Source organism: Corvus cornix, chromosome 6 (assembly GCF_000738735.6).
Source record: "Corvus cornix cornix isolate S_Up_H32 chromosome 6, ASM73873v5, whole genome shotgun sequence".
NCBI lineage: Eukaryota > Metazoa > Chordata > Aves > Passeriformes > Corvidae > Corvus > Corvus cornix.
This window is the reverse complement of record NC_046336.1, coordinates 13854343-13868397: the sequence shown is the minus strand read 5'-3', so window position 1 is coordinate 13868397 and position 14055 is coordinate 13854343. Positions and strand designations below refer to the sequence as shown.

At 41.2% G+C, this 14055-nt stretch overlaps 1 protein-coding gene across 7 annotated transcripts in view; it reads right to left on the bottom strand.

The window, feature by feature from the left end:
* Positions 1-14055, bottom strand: part of LCOR (ligand dependent nuclear receptor corepressor) — an 84859-nt gene that overhangs the window by 29884 nt on the left and 40920 nt on the right. For 5 of the 7 annotated variants that reach the window (XM_039553994.1, XM_039554000.1, XM_039553999.1 and 2 more), the window contains exons 4-6: positions 9341-9473; positions 4481-4768; positions 1536-1629 (exon numbers count right to left, since the gene is read on the bottom strand). In XM_039553994.1, coding sequence (XP_039409928.1) covers positions 1536-1629; positions 4481-4768; positions 9341-9473 — 515 coding nt within the window. The remainder of the gene's footprint in view (positions 1-1535; positions 1630-4480; positions 4769-9340; positions 9474-14055) is intronic. The other 2 variants (XM_039553998.1, XM_039553997.1) reach the window with 1 other exon arrangement.

Here is a 14055-nt window from a genome sequence, read left to right as displayed (position 1 = left end):
AAATGGATCAAAGTTTGCAGTTCCAGAGAACCCTCTCAGACAGTGTGCATTCTCCACCCCTTCTACAGCATGTATCAGCATCACAGTGTGCACCAGTGATTCTACACCTAAATAAAGGTCATAGTGGTAGCTAATAATGCTACACCTGACTTAGTGATGCTAAACAAACTGCAGCCAGCCTCATATACCACACACCTGTACGAGTAACCACAGGTGCCAGTATGCCCCATCCTCTCTGGACCCACAAGACTTAGCAGGACAGTAACAGATGCCGGCCTTGTCATCCCTGTGTGTTGGACTTTGGCCCTCACTTGATTCACAAACAAGGGAACAAACAGTACAGAGCCTCAGTGGCTTCTGCTGCCTTCCTAGGAAAATAAAGCTGGAAATAACCTGTTCAGAATTAAAAGTGCTGCTGGGGAAGGTTTATGCTAAAGAACTGTAAAAAGTATTAAGACTAAATTTTAAAGAAGGATTGAAGTATGTTATTAATAGAAATATTAAACGGAAAAGTAATCTTGAAGGGAGAAATCTGAGACAGTAATATTTTTCCAAAGAGAAATGCAAAAATTCAATCAGCTGTTAGCAGTACATGGGACTGATGGTTGGGAGTGGGTTGTTAGTTCAGATTTTCAGGTTTTTCAAAGGCTATCATAAAGCTAAATCCAGCAATTAAATAGCACTTTAAACCATATACTATTTCTGTACTTCAATAAAAAAATTATTTGTTCACAGTAGCTTCAAGATAATCAACACCCAAAACCCCTCTTAGTCCCAGTCAGCCTCTCCAGTACAACCCTAGCTAAGAGTAACGGGATTCTAAATGTATGCAAACGGTGACCATTAGAAATACAAAACCTGAAGATTTTTTTTTAAATTTAACAGTATTTCACAACTTGAACTGACTAGGCAAGAGTAGTACACCACGTACTTTGTGATTATTTTTTTAAAAAACTTGTTCAGTACTACAGTACAATCGCAAATCCAAAGTCACATTTAAAGTTTTCTGAACTACCAGACTCCCTGTCCCATGTCCTTTTTTAAGTTGTGGTTTATGCTAGGAAATATTAACAAAAATCATGCAGTGATTTAAATCTAATCCAGCATGGTTTATCACCGGAATCATTGTTACCACTAAAATAAACTTTTCCTGTTAGCTAACTTTGCTCTAAGTGTAATGAAGTCTAAATATATTGCAAAGCCTCTAAGACTCTTCATGCATTTAACTGAACTTGCACCTCCATGGAAATCACCTATCACTAAACCCAAGAAACAGGTAATGGAAAGATCTCTGGCTAAGTACCAAACTGGCCAAAATAACAGATATTAGAGTCATTAACTGAAAGCTAAACCTGTCTCAGTTGGCAACAACTCTTATTTGGCAGGTGGGGTGAAGGTATTTGCCAAAAGTACAAGTTGAAAACACATTACTCCAAAGGGTTAACACCAAAAGTAAGTTAAAATTAACAGGAGCTAAGCACACATTTTTAGTAAAAAACTGTTTTAAAAGGTCATAGTAAGTTGCTTTCTCTTACCCATTTCCCGAAGTACTGGAGCACCCTGGAGAGTGACTCAGAGAAGTGCTGCCAGCGCAAGGACTCTTCTTAGTGGATAAATCAAGCACACCGTCTGTAGAGACAAAAGAATGACTTCAGTGTTTGAAGAAGCAGGATCAGCCATGCTGATCTTGTCTTCAGCTGAAAAGACAAAGCAAATCTTTTGAGCTAAAGTCGTTTTTAGCACACAACATATTTTGGTTTATTGTATTTTTAAACAAAGTAAGGCTTGGAATTTTTTGCAAATGGTTTACATGTGACTTCAATATAGTCTTCAGAAATCACAACAAAGATTAACAAAATTGAAAGTGCATCTGTTACAAGAGACATAGCATAAAAAATTACCTACAAATGACAGTTCTGGATACAACGAGCCTATCACATAACTACCTCTCAGTGGTCCAAAAATGAGACAATCTTCAAATTCCTGAGATATTCCTCTCCTTAAAGGGAGGCTGCAAGCCAGTATTTGGATTTTTTTTTTTTTTAATCCAAATCTCTTGCAGAAAAATTCATTGAGAATTTCATATTGGAAATTAAATGAACACACATATAGATGTGAGATTCCTTCTCAGTTGGCAGCCAGCTTCATCTTTTTTTTCCATGTCTCCCACAGGTCCCTACTGGAAAAGCTGCTACCTTTCTCCTTTATTGTGTCATTTTATTCCCTCTCTTCCATACGCCAAATTGGTTTTCCTGCTAGACTGCTTCTTCCACTCCCACTAATGGCACTTCCTCACACTCCCCCCATGCTCCCCTGAAAACCCTTAAGAAAGCTCTGCATTTACAGGCACCAGAAAAGGAAGCGTGTTTCACCAGAGAAGCCTTGCTCCTACTGCACTACAGCAGCCTGAAATTCTGGTCATTTTAATAAGGGCAACATTGTCATTGAAGCAGCCCAGGCATCTGAAGTTCCTGGAAACTTTGAAACAAGGAATTTATGAGGCAAAGATAAATGAAACCTGTTGGCAAGGTAAACTCAAGACATATCAAAGCTCCTCACTCATTCCATCTAATCAAGTAAATACCACCCAACACAAGAACAATGTAAGACAGCTTTCAGATTGCTTAAAGTTCTCATTTGACATATGGAGAAAAAACATGATAAACAGTGAACTAGAATTAACTTTATGGAAAGCTGTTCCACCCACTGCATTTGGGAACACACCATAACCCAAACTTAAGCAGGCAGAAAATTAAATTTTCTTTCTGAACAACACTTATGCAGGCATAAGAGACACAGACTGGATCAAGTCTTTCCTCCTTTTCAAGAGGCTGGACAGCACAGGCAGCTGCCCGAGGTACTTGCATCCACGCTTCCTCCCTCAGAAGGGTCAGTACGACCCAGAAGCCCCTGAGGGGACGCAGGGCCAACCTCATACCCCAGGGAGAAGCTTACAGCTAGCTGGGTTCCCCTCTACCCACTAGAACAAAATATAGCACAAAGCACCACCAGCAATCTTTCGTGACAGCCTCTGAAATCTCTCATTAACAAGTCTGGCAAAATCGCTTTCCAATTACATTAAATGTAAATTGGAAAAAAAATTTCACATCAGCAAACAGATTACTGTATAAATCAATACACACATATTCTACTTTCATAACAAGTGTTATGAACATTATACATTATCTTACAGCTTTTTCCATCACATGGTAGCTAAAGAACAGTTCATGTACGTGCTTTCCTCTTCACCATATCATCCTCTAATTAAAAAGAAACAGAGCAAAACTGATTCTCTCCCTCTTTCTTTCAGCAAAAAGTTTAGCAATGAGAACAGTTTAAATGTAAAACATGTTACATGCAAAACCCACTCACAAAATGCATTTATAATAAAGACAGCTAGAAACAAATGCCTATCAGCTAACTGTACAGGGCCACATTTCAAGAGAGACACTATTCAACCTCTCACTGCAGTTTGTAACTGAAGTGCAGTGACAGCTTTCAGTAAGTGCTCTAAGTGCAGTATGTGTCCAGATGTCCAAGCTGCATATTACTGGAAACATAAAATGAACCTGTTTACAAAAGGCTTCATAAACCCAACTTAAAAGAATAAAGGGATACCTACTCTTCTGCCCTAGCTAGATTTTTTTTTTAAAGGCACCTTTTCCATTTGCAGATGGACAACTTACTGTGACAGAATGACTTCAAGCACTAACATTTTTCTAAAGAAGGGTATAGGGTCTAATTTTAACCAGTACGATACACTTAGGATTCAACAGTTTCAGAACAGAAAAGTTCATATACTATATCACTCACAGAATTTGCTTTTTAAAAAAGGCTTGTTTGATGGAAAGCAAGGTTTTTGAATTAAAATAAGCTCTGAAACACTGTTACAAGTTATTCAATCTGTGCTCTGCAGAACAAATCTATTTTTAAGGTAGAAAAGAGACATTTCTTCCAAATGCACAAACCTGGAAGTTTAGTGCAGTTCATGGGTATAGTTTTTACAGCCTTCACAAGGCAATTTCTCACAGACTTTTAAAAGATACTCTTCTCACACCATGACCAGAAAGAAAATAAATCAGCCCTTCAGTCAAACTGTGTACTAATCTTCAGAGAAGAGAAAACATTATGATTTTAATGACCAAATGAACTTCTCTTATCAGCAAGCGTACAGTCTATTTTGGCAGACTGCTTCTTGCAGCTCCCTGTAGGAACAGCACATTTATCCTCAGAGTCTAGAGCATGTCCATCCCCTTTGCCCTTCTTCAGAAGAATCTCTCATGTCTATGGCTCTACATTCTTTCAAAAAGTCTTTTCTCTCCCAGACACACTGAACTAGTCATTCTTTTATTGTAAAAACATCTACTGCTTTTCCACTTTAATTTTTATGCAAAAGTGCAACCTTCTAATTGTCTGGTTCTGCAACAAGAATGCCATTAATGGATTGCCACGGGATGCAAGACACTGGTACGAGTCCTACCTTGTTCACTAGGTTCTGACTGAGACTTTCTGACAGTAAGGTCCAGAGGTGAGTCTTGGTCAGCCATGAGCAGTTTGCTGAGCACAGGGTTCTGAGCAGTTGCAGCCGTGGGAGAGGAGGCGACCAGAGATGCTTTCAGCAGGCTTTGGTTCTTTGTGCTATTGGGCTGGCTGGAGTCCTGAGTAGAGCTATTTTTTGAGGTATATTCAGCAGCAAACTGTCGGATCATTCGCTGCATGATCTCACGGGCCACTAGGGGAATATTGGGGTCAGAGACCCTAGGACTGTCTGCAAATATTAGAGATTTCTTTTAAGGAAGCACTTTAAATAAAACAGCTTTTATATTAAGTCATTGTTTATTTACAAAAAAAATCCAAAACAAATAGGGGAAAAAAAAAGAAAGCCAAAGATAAAATAGTTTCTGTAGAAAATGTACTTTAGTCTTAGAATACCTGAATAAGAACCATGGCTAATTCTGATACAGCCTTCCCAACATAACACTTTCCTGAAAGAAATACGCAATCTCATATTTGTTTTAAATATAGATATATTCCACCAGACCTTTAAGAGGTGTGGAAATGGAAAGGAGAGCTAGAGCTCATTCCAAAAACATTGTACTGGTTATTCAGTGGAAGAATTGCATAACTTACCTGCAGCTACAGAAGGGTAAAATGGACAATAAAGTTGCAGCAGTCCCCTCTAAGTTTACTGAGAAATAAAACCCTATAGATCTGATCATTTAAAATTATTCACATCAAGATCAGATGTTCAAGTGTCTTCCATCTCACTCTATCTATTCCTTTTGAGATTTCTACCATTGTAATCAACGCAGCATCAGGAATTACGCAAAGAACTTGCATATACACAAAAACCCAAGATGTGTCACATGACAAGTAATTATATTTCTAGAAGAGCTCCTAAATCTATTAGTAAGGGATGTGAAACAGAACAAGAAGGCATTCCAATTTATTTATATGAACTAGTGTATAAATAAAAAAGTATCTGGGCATGTGGGCAACCATAAACTTTATTGACAAAAATCACTATTTTAGACCAATAGTAATTTGTGATGTGAAAGTAAATCTCTAACTCCTAAATCACAGAAGCTAAGTCCTGCCACTTCACTTCAAACACTGTGTTGTCTGGTCAAATCAGTTTTGGGTTTTTTAAACAAACAAACAAACCAACCCACACCCCCAAAAAACCAAAACAACAAAAACACCAACTACCCACAATACCCCCAAAAAATCCCAAAGCACACCACAACCACACCACTATTCCAGAAATGGCTCAAAAAGTTTGATTTTCTATTACCAAAGAAACATTCAGAAAAAATTGTGCAGTAGAAGACCAAATAAATCTTTAAAAGCAGCTCTCAAGAGGGAACAATGGAGAAATGTTTACTACCTCTTTTTAAAAATTTGCCCAGGTTGAAAGGTAATCTATTGGGATTGAGCTATTAGAAGCATTAGCAAAATCTTCCGTGGGACATTTCAGTGTTAGATTTGCCTTTTGCTACCACTTTTGTCAAAAGTACATCAACAAACCAGCTTTACTGCATGTGTAAGAAATGACTGACATGAAGGTTTGAGCAGAGCTGCCCACAAATCAAAGAGCAGCAGTAAGCAGCCACTGTGTTTTTTGATGAAACACCATATTGACCTTTAAATATTATCAAGCCCAAATTTTTTTTTGTTAAGCACAGCTTTCTACACCTAAGATCTTATTCAGTCGCCACGTACATTCTTACAGGGGCATAATAGCTGTAAATTTCCAGGATGTTTATGTAAATATGTAACCATTTTCTTTAAAACATCCTGTAAATTTTACTTGTTGCTAAGTATCAAATACTATAGTTTTAAGAAGACACCAAAAAATGAGCCAAACTTAAATTTTGGTACATTTTATAATCTCACTTGTTTCCCAAATGGTCTACAAGGACACCAGCCTGGAAAAGTGTGGAGGCCTTGTTCTGCTGTGGTGACATTTCTTCCAATTTTTAACCTCTTCACTATAACCTCCTGAAGGACATAGAAAGGCTCCAGGGAGGCCCAGAGGGGCACAAATTGATGGCATGATCACACTGATACCAACTGTTCGACATGTGCTTGTAGCATATACAAGTGGGGCTGGCAGGAACGCAGAGCTCGATGGCACTTGTGTTTTCTGAACGAAGAATCAGGCCTTTACTGTGCACCGTGTTCATATGTTCATTTCAAAAATGCTTACAGCTGAACATATTTACACATTCAGAAATAAAATACTACATATGCCTACAGCCATGCATCTTTGTAATTTGCAGCTTCAAAGAATCAGCCCAGAATGACAACTTTCAAGTGCTGTTCAAGATAAACTCACTAATTCAGGACACAAAACTCCATTTTCAAGCAGAAGGGTAGGTACCTAGCACATTAAAGGCTTTTTACTTAATATAAAGCCTGAATGCTGAGGATTAAAGCTGTTCAAAAGTGAGTGGAAAATATGTGCTGGTGCCCCTCCAGCATCACTTGAAATCAACCAGATATTTATCTTGACTCCACCTTTCTAGGTTTTTTTAAGAAAATAAAACTAAAATTAACTAAAACACAGAAATCCTCAGAGAAGAAAAAATACAGCAAATAATTATCAGCTATAAATAGTCTACAGCAGTACCTCTGAGCTTTAAAGCCTTAATAGTTTTTGTGGACTTTTATACTGAAATCTTGAAAGGGCAATATCAAACAAATAAAGGTATGATTTCATTAAACCAGAAGAAGGTCCTGTCCTGCCACAAAGTAAAGGTAACAGACAACTAGTACAACTACTACCACTCTTCTTTGACTGGAAAAATATGAATATTTGAAGGAAGGATTACGGGGTCAGAGCGCCAGGGACACAAATTTCAGAGAAAGGACATAAGATTAATGGACAGTAAACCTGTTCAAAAAGTCTGAGGATCTTGTTGATTCCCTATTCATATTCAGTACATTAATGTGTGGCCAGTGTTCAGAGAACATCTGCATTTTCTCTGATCTACCTGGGCTACAAAATGCCCATCTCAAATGTTACTGGCAGTGTGGATGGGAAGAAGAAAAAACCTAATTGCTGGCATGAAGCCAGGAGAGCTCAGCATCTCTGAGCAATGTAGGAACGTCAAGAGTTCTGCCGTTCTTTGTGTCCTCTTTGGTATGACAGTGCCTCTTTGGTATGACAGTACCTCTTTGGTATGACAGGGGATCTTATGTCAGCAGCATGAGTTAGATTTCAAGCAATCTAAATACAGGTAAGCTTGACAATGATGCATTAAGGATTCAGAACTGACTTCCTGCCAAGCTTCTACCCCTCACCTATTACTCTAGCACCAAGCACAGCTTTGTCCGAGGAAAGAAAACAAGTGTTTATTTAAAAAAATCCTCGAAGATTCTTAGACATCTGACATGTTTCATTATCTTCATTCTGGGTATCTGGCCATGGACAGAGTATTATACCCTTCATAAGCACACTGCAACATCTGCTGCTGGCTCCCCAACAAATTTTAAAAAGCATACTTTCCTAAAGGACACACACACACATACACATCATACATAAAGATTTAAGTTTAGTGCTAAAGGAATGAAGTCTTTAATGAACAATTTGGAAGTGATGGAAGTGCTTTTTTTTTCCTCACCAGAAAAAGCAATATGGAAAAAACCTGTATTGTCTCTAGACTTTAGTTTTCCTAAATTCCTTCTGGATTTGAAGATAAATGGGATAAACTCAAAAGCAAAAGGAAACATTAACCTTACAAGAAAAAAGAAAACTTGAAAAGGAAGCCTTGGAATAAAGGCATTATCTGAACTATCAGTAGTAATGCAGTAACTATCCTTCCTACCATCCTGCATGTATTGCAAGAAGTATAGAAGCATCATAATGTATAGCTTGTATTTATTCGAGTCATAAAAGAAAGGCTAAGATACTGTTATCTACTTAAAACACCTTTAAATATTTTGGTCACTAGAAGGAAGGGCTGAGGACTGGCTACAGCAATTTCTGATTTGTTAAACTGAAGCCTTGCATTGTCCCCCAGCAGATAGGTTGGAATTACTGATTTGGCAGATTTTCTCACACATGGGTTAGACTGATAAGTATGATGTACTTTCATTCAGGATGCGTTTGGAAGTAACCTCTGGATTCATGTTTCTCAGATTTGTAGAAAACGGTGAAATGAGCTTTGTGCCTTCCTTAAGAGCACAGTTTAAGCAACAACTTTCCAAAAGATATTTAGGTGATTTTCTAGCATTGAGCATGTTCTCAGCATATTCTACAGCAATTCTTTTGCTGATCACATTTTGAATTCTCCATATATCCCCCTTAGCATTATTCCAATAATATTTTATACTGTAAATTGTTCAGAATAGTGTGGGTAACCATTACCAATAGTGAAAAGACTGATGACCTTTAAGAAAAACTGCGTAAGTACATATCCCATCAAAATAAAATAAATATTTTTAAAAAAACACATTACCCACCTACTACCACTACTGCCACTTGACCTTTCTTCCCAACAGCCCACTCACCTAAACACTGGTTATGGGGAACAGTTCTGCTGGGTAAGAACTGAGTCATCTCTCCAAAAGTGAAAACACCAGTGTTCTCATGGAGAGATTTGGTTTAGGGTTAAATAGTTATACCTTCTTCCTCCATCCCAAGCCCACACTGTTGTATTACTGCATTACTTGAGAATCAATTTTTACCCTTGATAAATATATACAAAGAAGATGACTGAAAAATACTGAACATACAGTGACAACTTGAACATCAGATCTTTGATACCTACATTGCATGCAAAAAGACCACAAGAGAGACTATTTCCCACATCGTCCTCCCCCCATCAAAACCAACCTTTTCTGTAAAAGACTGCATTGAGGAACTCTTCTGCTTGCCTTTCAAAACGAATGATTTTTGCTTGCTCTTGTCTAAGCAGAGCTTCTTGTCCAGCTTCCGAGGCTGGCTCATCCAGACTGACTAAGTGTTCCTGCAAAGATATTTAATATTTGTAAGATCTTCCTGACTCCAAAATTAATAAAGTTCCCTAGGCATTCAATATTTTACTAAATTCAAAACTTCTTTAGGTACAGAGTTGAATCTATTGAAATCAAAACTTGTTTTTTTGGCTGCTTCACAACACTGTACTTTGTCCTGTTCTCTTGTTGTAAATTGCGCTGGTTTGAAGGTAAACCAGCCAGAGGAATTGACCCCACACAAACACCTTGCTGAAGATTTCAAGACAGAGCTACAATTCAATAGGAGAGTCACAATAAGGGCAATAGTACAGAAACACTGGCTTAAACTGACAAAGCCAGAGTATAACCTGGCATCCTGTTGGTCAGGGTGGTGGTAGCAGTCTGATTAAATGGTGGTTGCAGTCCCATTGAAATGATGGATGTGGTCTTGTTGTAGCGGTGGTCCTGTGGAAAGGCCTGGTCCTTCTCTGGAGGTCCAGTGGTGGTTCCCCCAAGTCCCCCAACCTTGAGATTATATACCCTTGAATCCAGGCAGGTATGTTCAGTACCTCCCCCAAGGCAGGGAGTTTTACAATGGAATGATGTAATCCTATGAGACATAGGATATTTTGGGGAGTCCTTGATGGCGCTTTAAGTGGAGATGACCACCCTTAGGCTGGGTGTAACAAAGAGAACACTACACCCAGCTCCTAGGTGGGGTATGCAGCTGTTGCAAAGGACCCACCATTAACAGTTCATCAGAAGGTGATGCAGGTGGTGGTAGAATACATACTCTGGTTACACCTTAAATTGTAATCCAAGACATTAGCCACCCCTTATTCTACACCATCTACATCATACCCAAATTAATACCCTTCTTTAACTCTACTTACATATATATATGTGTGTATACATACACAATGAAACATTACACACAGTTCTCACTTAAAATTAGGTCCCCTTGAGGTGCACAACGGGTTTCCCCATCTTTCTGCATTACCCACCAAGTGTAACCAGGTTCTCGAGCAAAAACAATCCCATGGAAGGATTTGCCTGTGCCTGAGGTGGGATTAATCCAAACTATCTTTCCTAACATACATCTCATGTGTCCACGAGTGCAAGGCTTCTGACTGGGCAGGACCAGCTCAATTGACGGAGGCCCGTGGCCTTCACTAAATGCAGCTCTCAATTTTTGAAGGTCCCCCTGCCCAATGCCTTCAAGGTGGTTTTTAGCAGTCTGTTGCACCATTCAACTTTCCTGGCGGCTGGTGCGTGACAAGGCATATGGTACACTCACTCAATACCGTGTTCTCTAGCCCAGGTGCTTATAAGGCTGTTGTTGAAATGAGTCCCATTGTCCAACTCAATTCTTTCAGGGTGCCATGTCTCCACAGGACTTGCTGTTCAAGGCCCAAGATGGTGTTCTGGGCAGTAGCATGAAGCACAGGGTAGGTCTCCAGCCATCCAGTGGTTGCTTCCACCATGATCAGCACATAGCGCTTGCCTTGGCGGGTTTGGGGAAGTGTGATGTAATCAATTTGCCAAGCTTCCCCATAACTATATTTTGACGACTGCCCACCATATCATAGAGGCTTCATCTGCTTGGCTTGCTTGATTGCAGTACACATCTCACAGTCATGGATGACCTGTGAGGTACTGTCCATGGTTAAGTCCACCCCTTGGTCACAGGCCCATTGGTATGTAGCATCTCTTCTCTGATGACCGGAGGCATTGCGGGCCCAACGAGCTAGAAATAATTCTGCCTTGTGCTGTCAGTCCATATCCACCTGAGATACTTTAACCTTGGCAGCTCACTCCACCTGCTCATTGTTACGATGCTCTTCATTAGCCTGACTCTCGGGCATTCACATCCATGTGTCAAACCTTCATGGTCAGCCTCTCTACCCAGATGGCAATGTCCTGCCAAATCTCAGCGGCCCAGATGGGTTTCTCTCTCTGCTGCCAGTTGACCTTTCTCCAGCAATCGAGTCACCCCACAGAGCATTAGCTACCATCCACAAGTCGGTGTAGAGATAGAGTCTTGGCCACTTCTCTCATTCAGTGATATTCAAAGCCAGCTGGATGGCTTTAAGCTCTGCAACCTGACTCGATCCACCTTGTCCCTAGGTAGCTTCTGCAACTTTCCATGTGGGGCTCCATACAGTAGCTTTCCATTTCTGGTTTGTTCCTACAGTTCGGCAGGTACCATCAGTGAAGAGGACATTACCGCTTTTCATTCTCTGGTATTTGGTTATATGGTGGGGCCTCCTCAGCACGTCACCTGCTCCTCTTCTTCTTCAAAAGATAGTCCAAAACTCTCACCTTTGGGCCAGTTTGTTATGATTTCCAGAATCCCAGGGCGATCAGGATTTCCTATCCAGGCTTGCTGTGTGATCAGAGTGATCCACTTGCTCCACGTGGCATCAGTGGCATGATGTGTAGAAGGAACCTTCCCTTCAAACATCCAGCCCAGCACTGGTAGACAGGGTGCCAGATGCAGCTGTGCTTCGGTGCCAATCACTTCTGAGGTGGCTCGAACCCCTTTGTAGGCTCCAAGAATCTCTTTCTCAGTTGGGGTATAGCTGGCTTCAGATCCTTTGTATCCCCGACTCCAGAACCCCAGCAATCATCCTCAGGTCTCCCCAGGTCCCTTCTTCTGGAGGCTCCAGGAAGGACCATTTTCCCTGGCTGCAGTGTAGAGCACATTTTTTACATCCTGCCCTGTCCTGACTGGCCAAAGGGCTACTGCCTAAACAGGCAATCTCCTGTTTAATTTGTTCAGAAGCTTGTTGTTGTTCAGGGCCCCACTGGAAATAGCTTTTCTTTTGTGACACAAGACAGACCGAGCTTACAGTCATGCTGTACTCCAGGATATGCATCCTTGAAAAGCCCACAGCACCTAGGAAAAGGAAAACACCAGGAAAGCCTGGGTTTCCTTCTTGTTGGTCGATGGAGACATAGCTGCTATTTTGTTAATCACTTTCATTGGAATCTGGCAATGTCCATCTTGCCACTTCACTCCTAGAAACTGAATTTCTCGAGTAGGTCCCTTAACCTTAGTTAATTTAATGGCAAGCTTTCAGGAGAATCTGGATAATCTCTTCTATCTTGAAGAGTTCCCCTGCTGTGTTCCCCCATATGATGATGTCATCAATGTACTGCAGATGTTCTGGAGCCTCACCCTTTTCCAGTGCAGTCTGGATCAGTCCATGGCAGATGGCGCAACTGTGCTTCCACCCCTGGGGCAGTCAATTCCAAGTATACTGCATGCCCCTCCAGGTAAAGGCAAACTGGGGCCTGCACTCTGCTGCGAAAGGAACAGAGAAAAATCACTGGCAATGTCAATGGTCACATACCACTTTGCTGCCTTGGACTCCAGCTCGTACTGATGCTCCAGCATGTCCAGCACACCAGCACTCAGTGGTGGTGTGACTTCATTCAGGCCACAGTAATCAACTACCAGACTCCCTTCTCCGCTGGACTTACGCACTGGCCATATTAGAGCTGTTAAAGGATCAACGAGCCTTGCTGATAACCCTCTGGCTCTCCAGTTCAGGAATCATCTCATGGATGGGAATCACAGAGTCTCTGTCAGTGCGGTATTGCCAATGGTGCACTGTTGGTCTGGCGATTGGTACCTGTTGTGCTTCAATTCTCAGCAGTCCCACAGCAGAGAGGTTGTCTGAGAGACCAGGCAGGGCATTCAGTTGTCTGATTTCCTCTGTCTCTAGAGCAGCTATCCTAAAAGCCCAGCAATGTCCTTTTGGGTCTTTGAATTACCCACTCCTGAGACAGTCTATGCCGAGGATGCACAGGGCCTCTGGACCAGTCATGATGGGATGTTTCTGCCACTCCTTCCCAGTCAAGCTCACTTCAGCTTCCAGTACAGTCAGCTGCTGGGATCCCCCTGTCACCCCAGAAATGGAAATAGATTCCGCTTCCATATACCTTGATGGCATCAGAGTGCATTGAGTGCCGGTGACAACCAAAGCCGTACACCTTTGTGGGGCAAATGTGCCATCAGATCCACACAGTCCAATAGATCTGATTGTCCCTTTCCTCTACCTGGCTAGAGGCAGGGCCCTTCTAATCCTGGTAATGGTACACATTGCTCTCCCCTCCTGTAAACATGACCTTGAGGTCCCTTCAAGAGGATTAATCATATCATCATTCCTTTACCATCTGGAGTCTTGTCTATGAGAGACCGGAGCAGCATTGACCCTAGATGAGCTTCTTGTGGTCATTGTTCCTCTTTTCAGCTCATGTAGCCAGGTGGCTAAGGAAGAGGTGGGTTTCCCATCCCACTTCCTCATGTCTTCTCCATGCTCCTGAGGGAAAAACCAGAGGTTATCCCGCAGAGTGTATCCTCTCTCCTTGGCTGGGGGAGACAGGAACAGGGACGCCTGTTCCTAATGGCAGAGACTCTTGGTAGTTCCAGCAAGATGTGGTAAATTCTTTCCTTAAGCTCCTTCCTCAGCTTCTGGTGGGCCTCTTCAATTTTCTCTTCCAAGCTTCAGACATGCTCAGCCAGATTTCCATGGACAAGACATGAGTGCATAACAGGGCAGTGACAGCGTCCTTGTAAATTCTTAGTTTGTTGACCAATGCATCCAC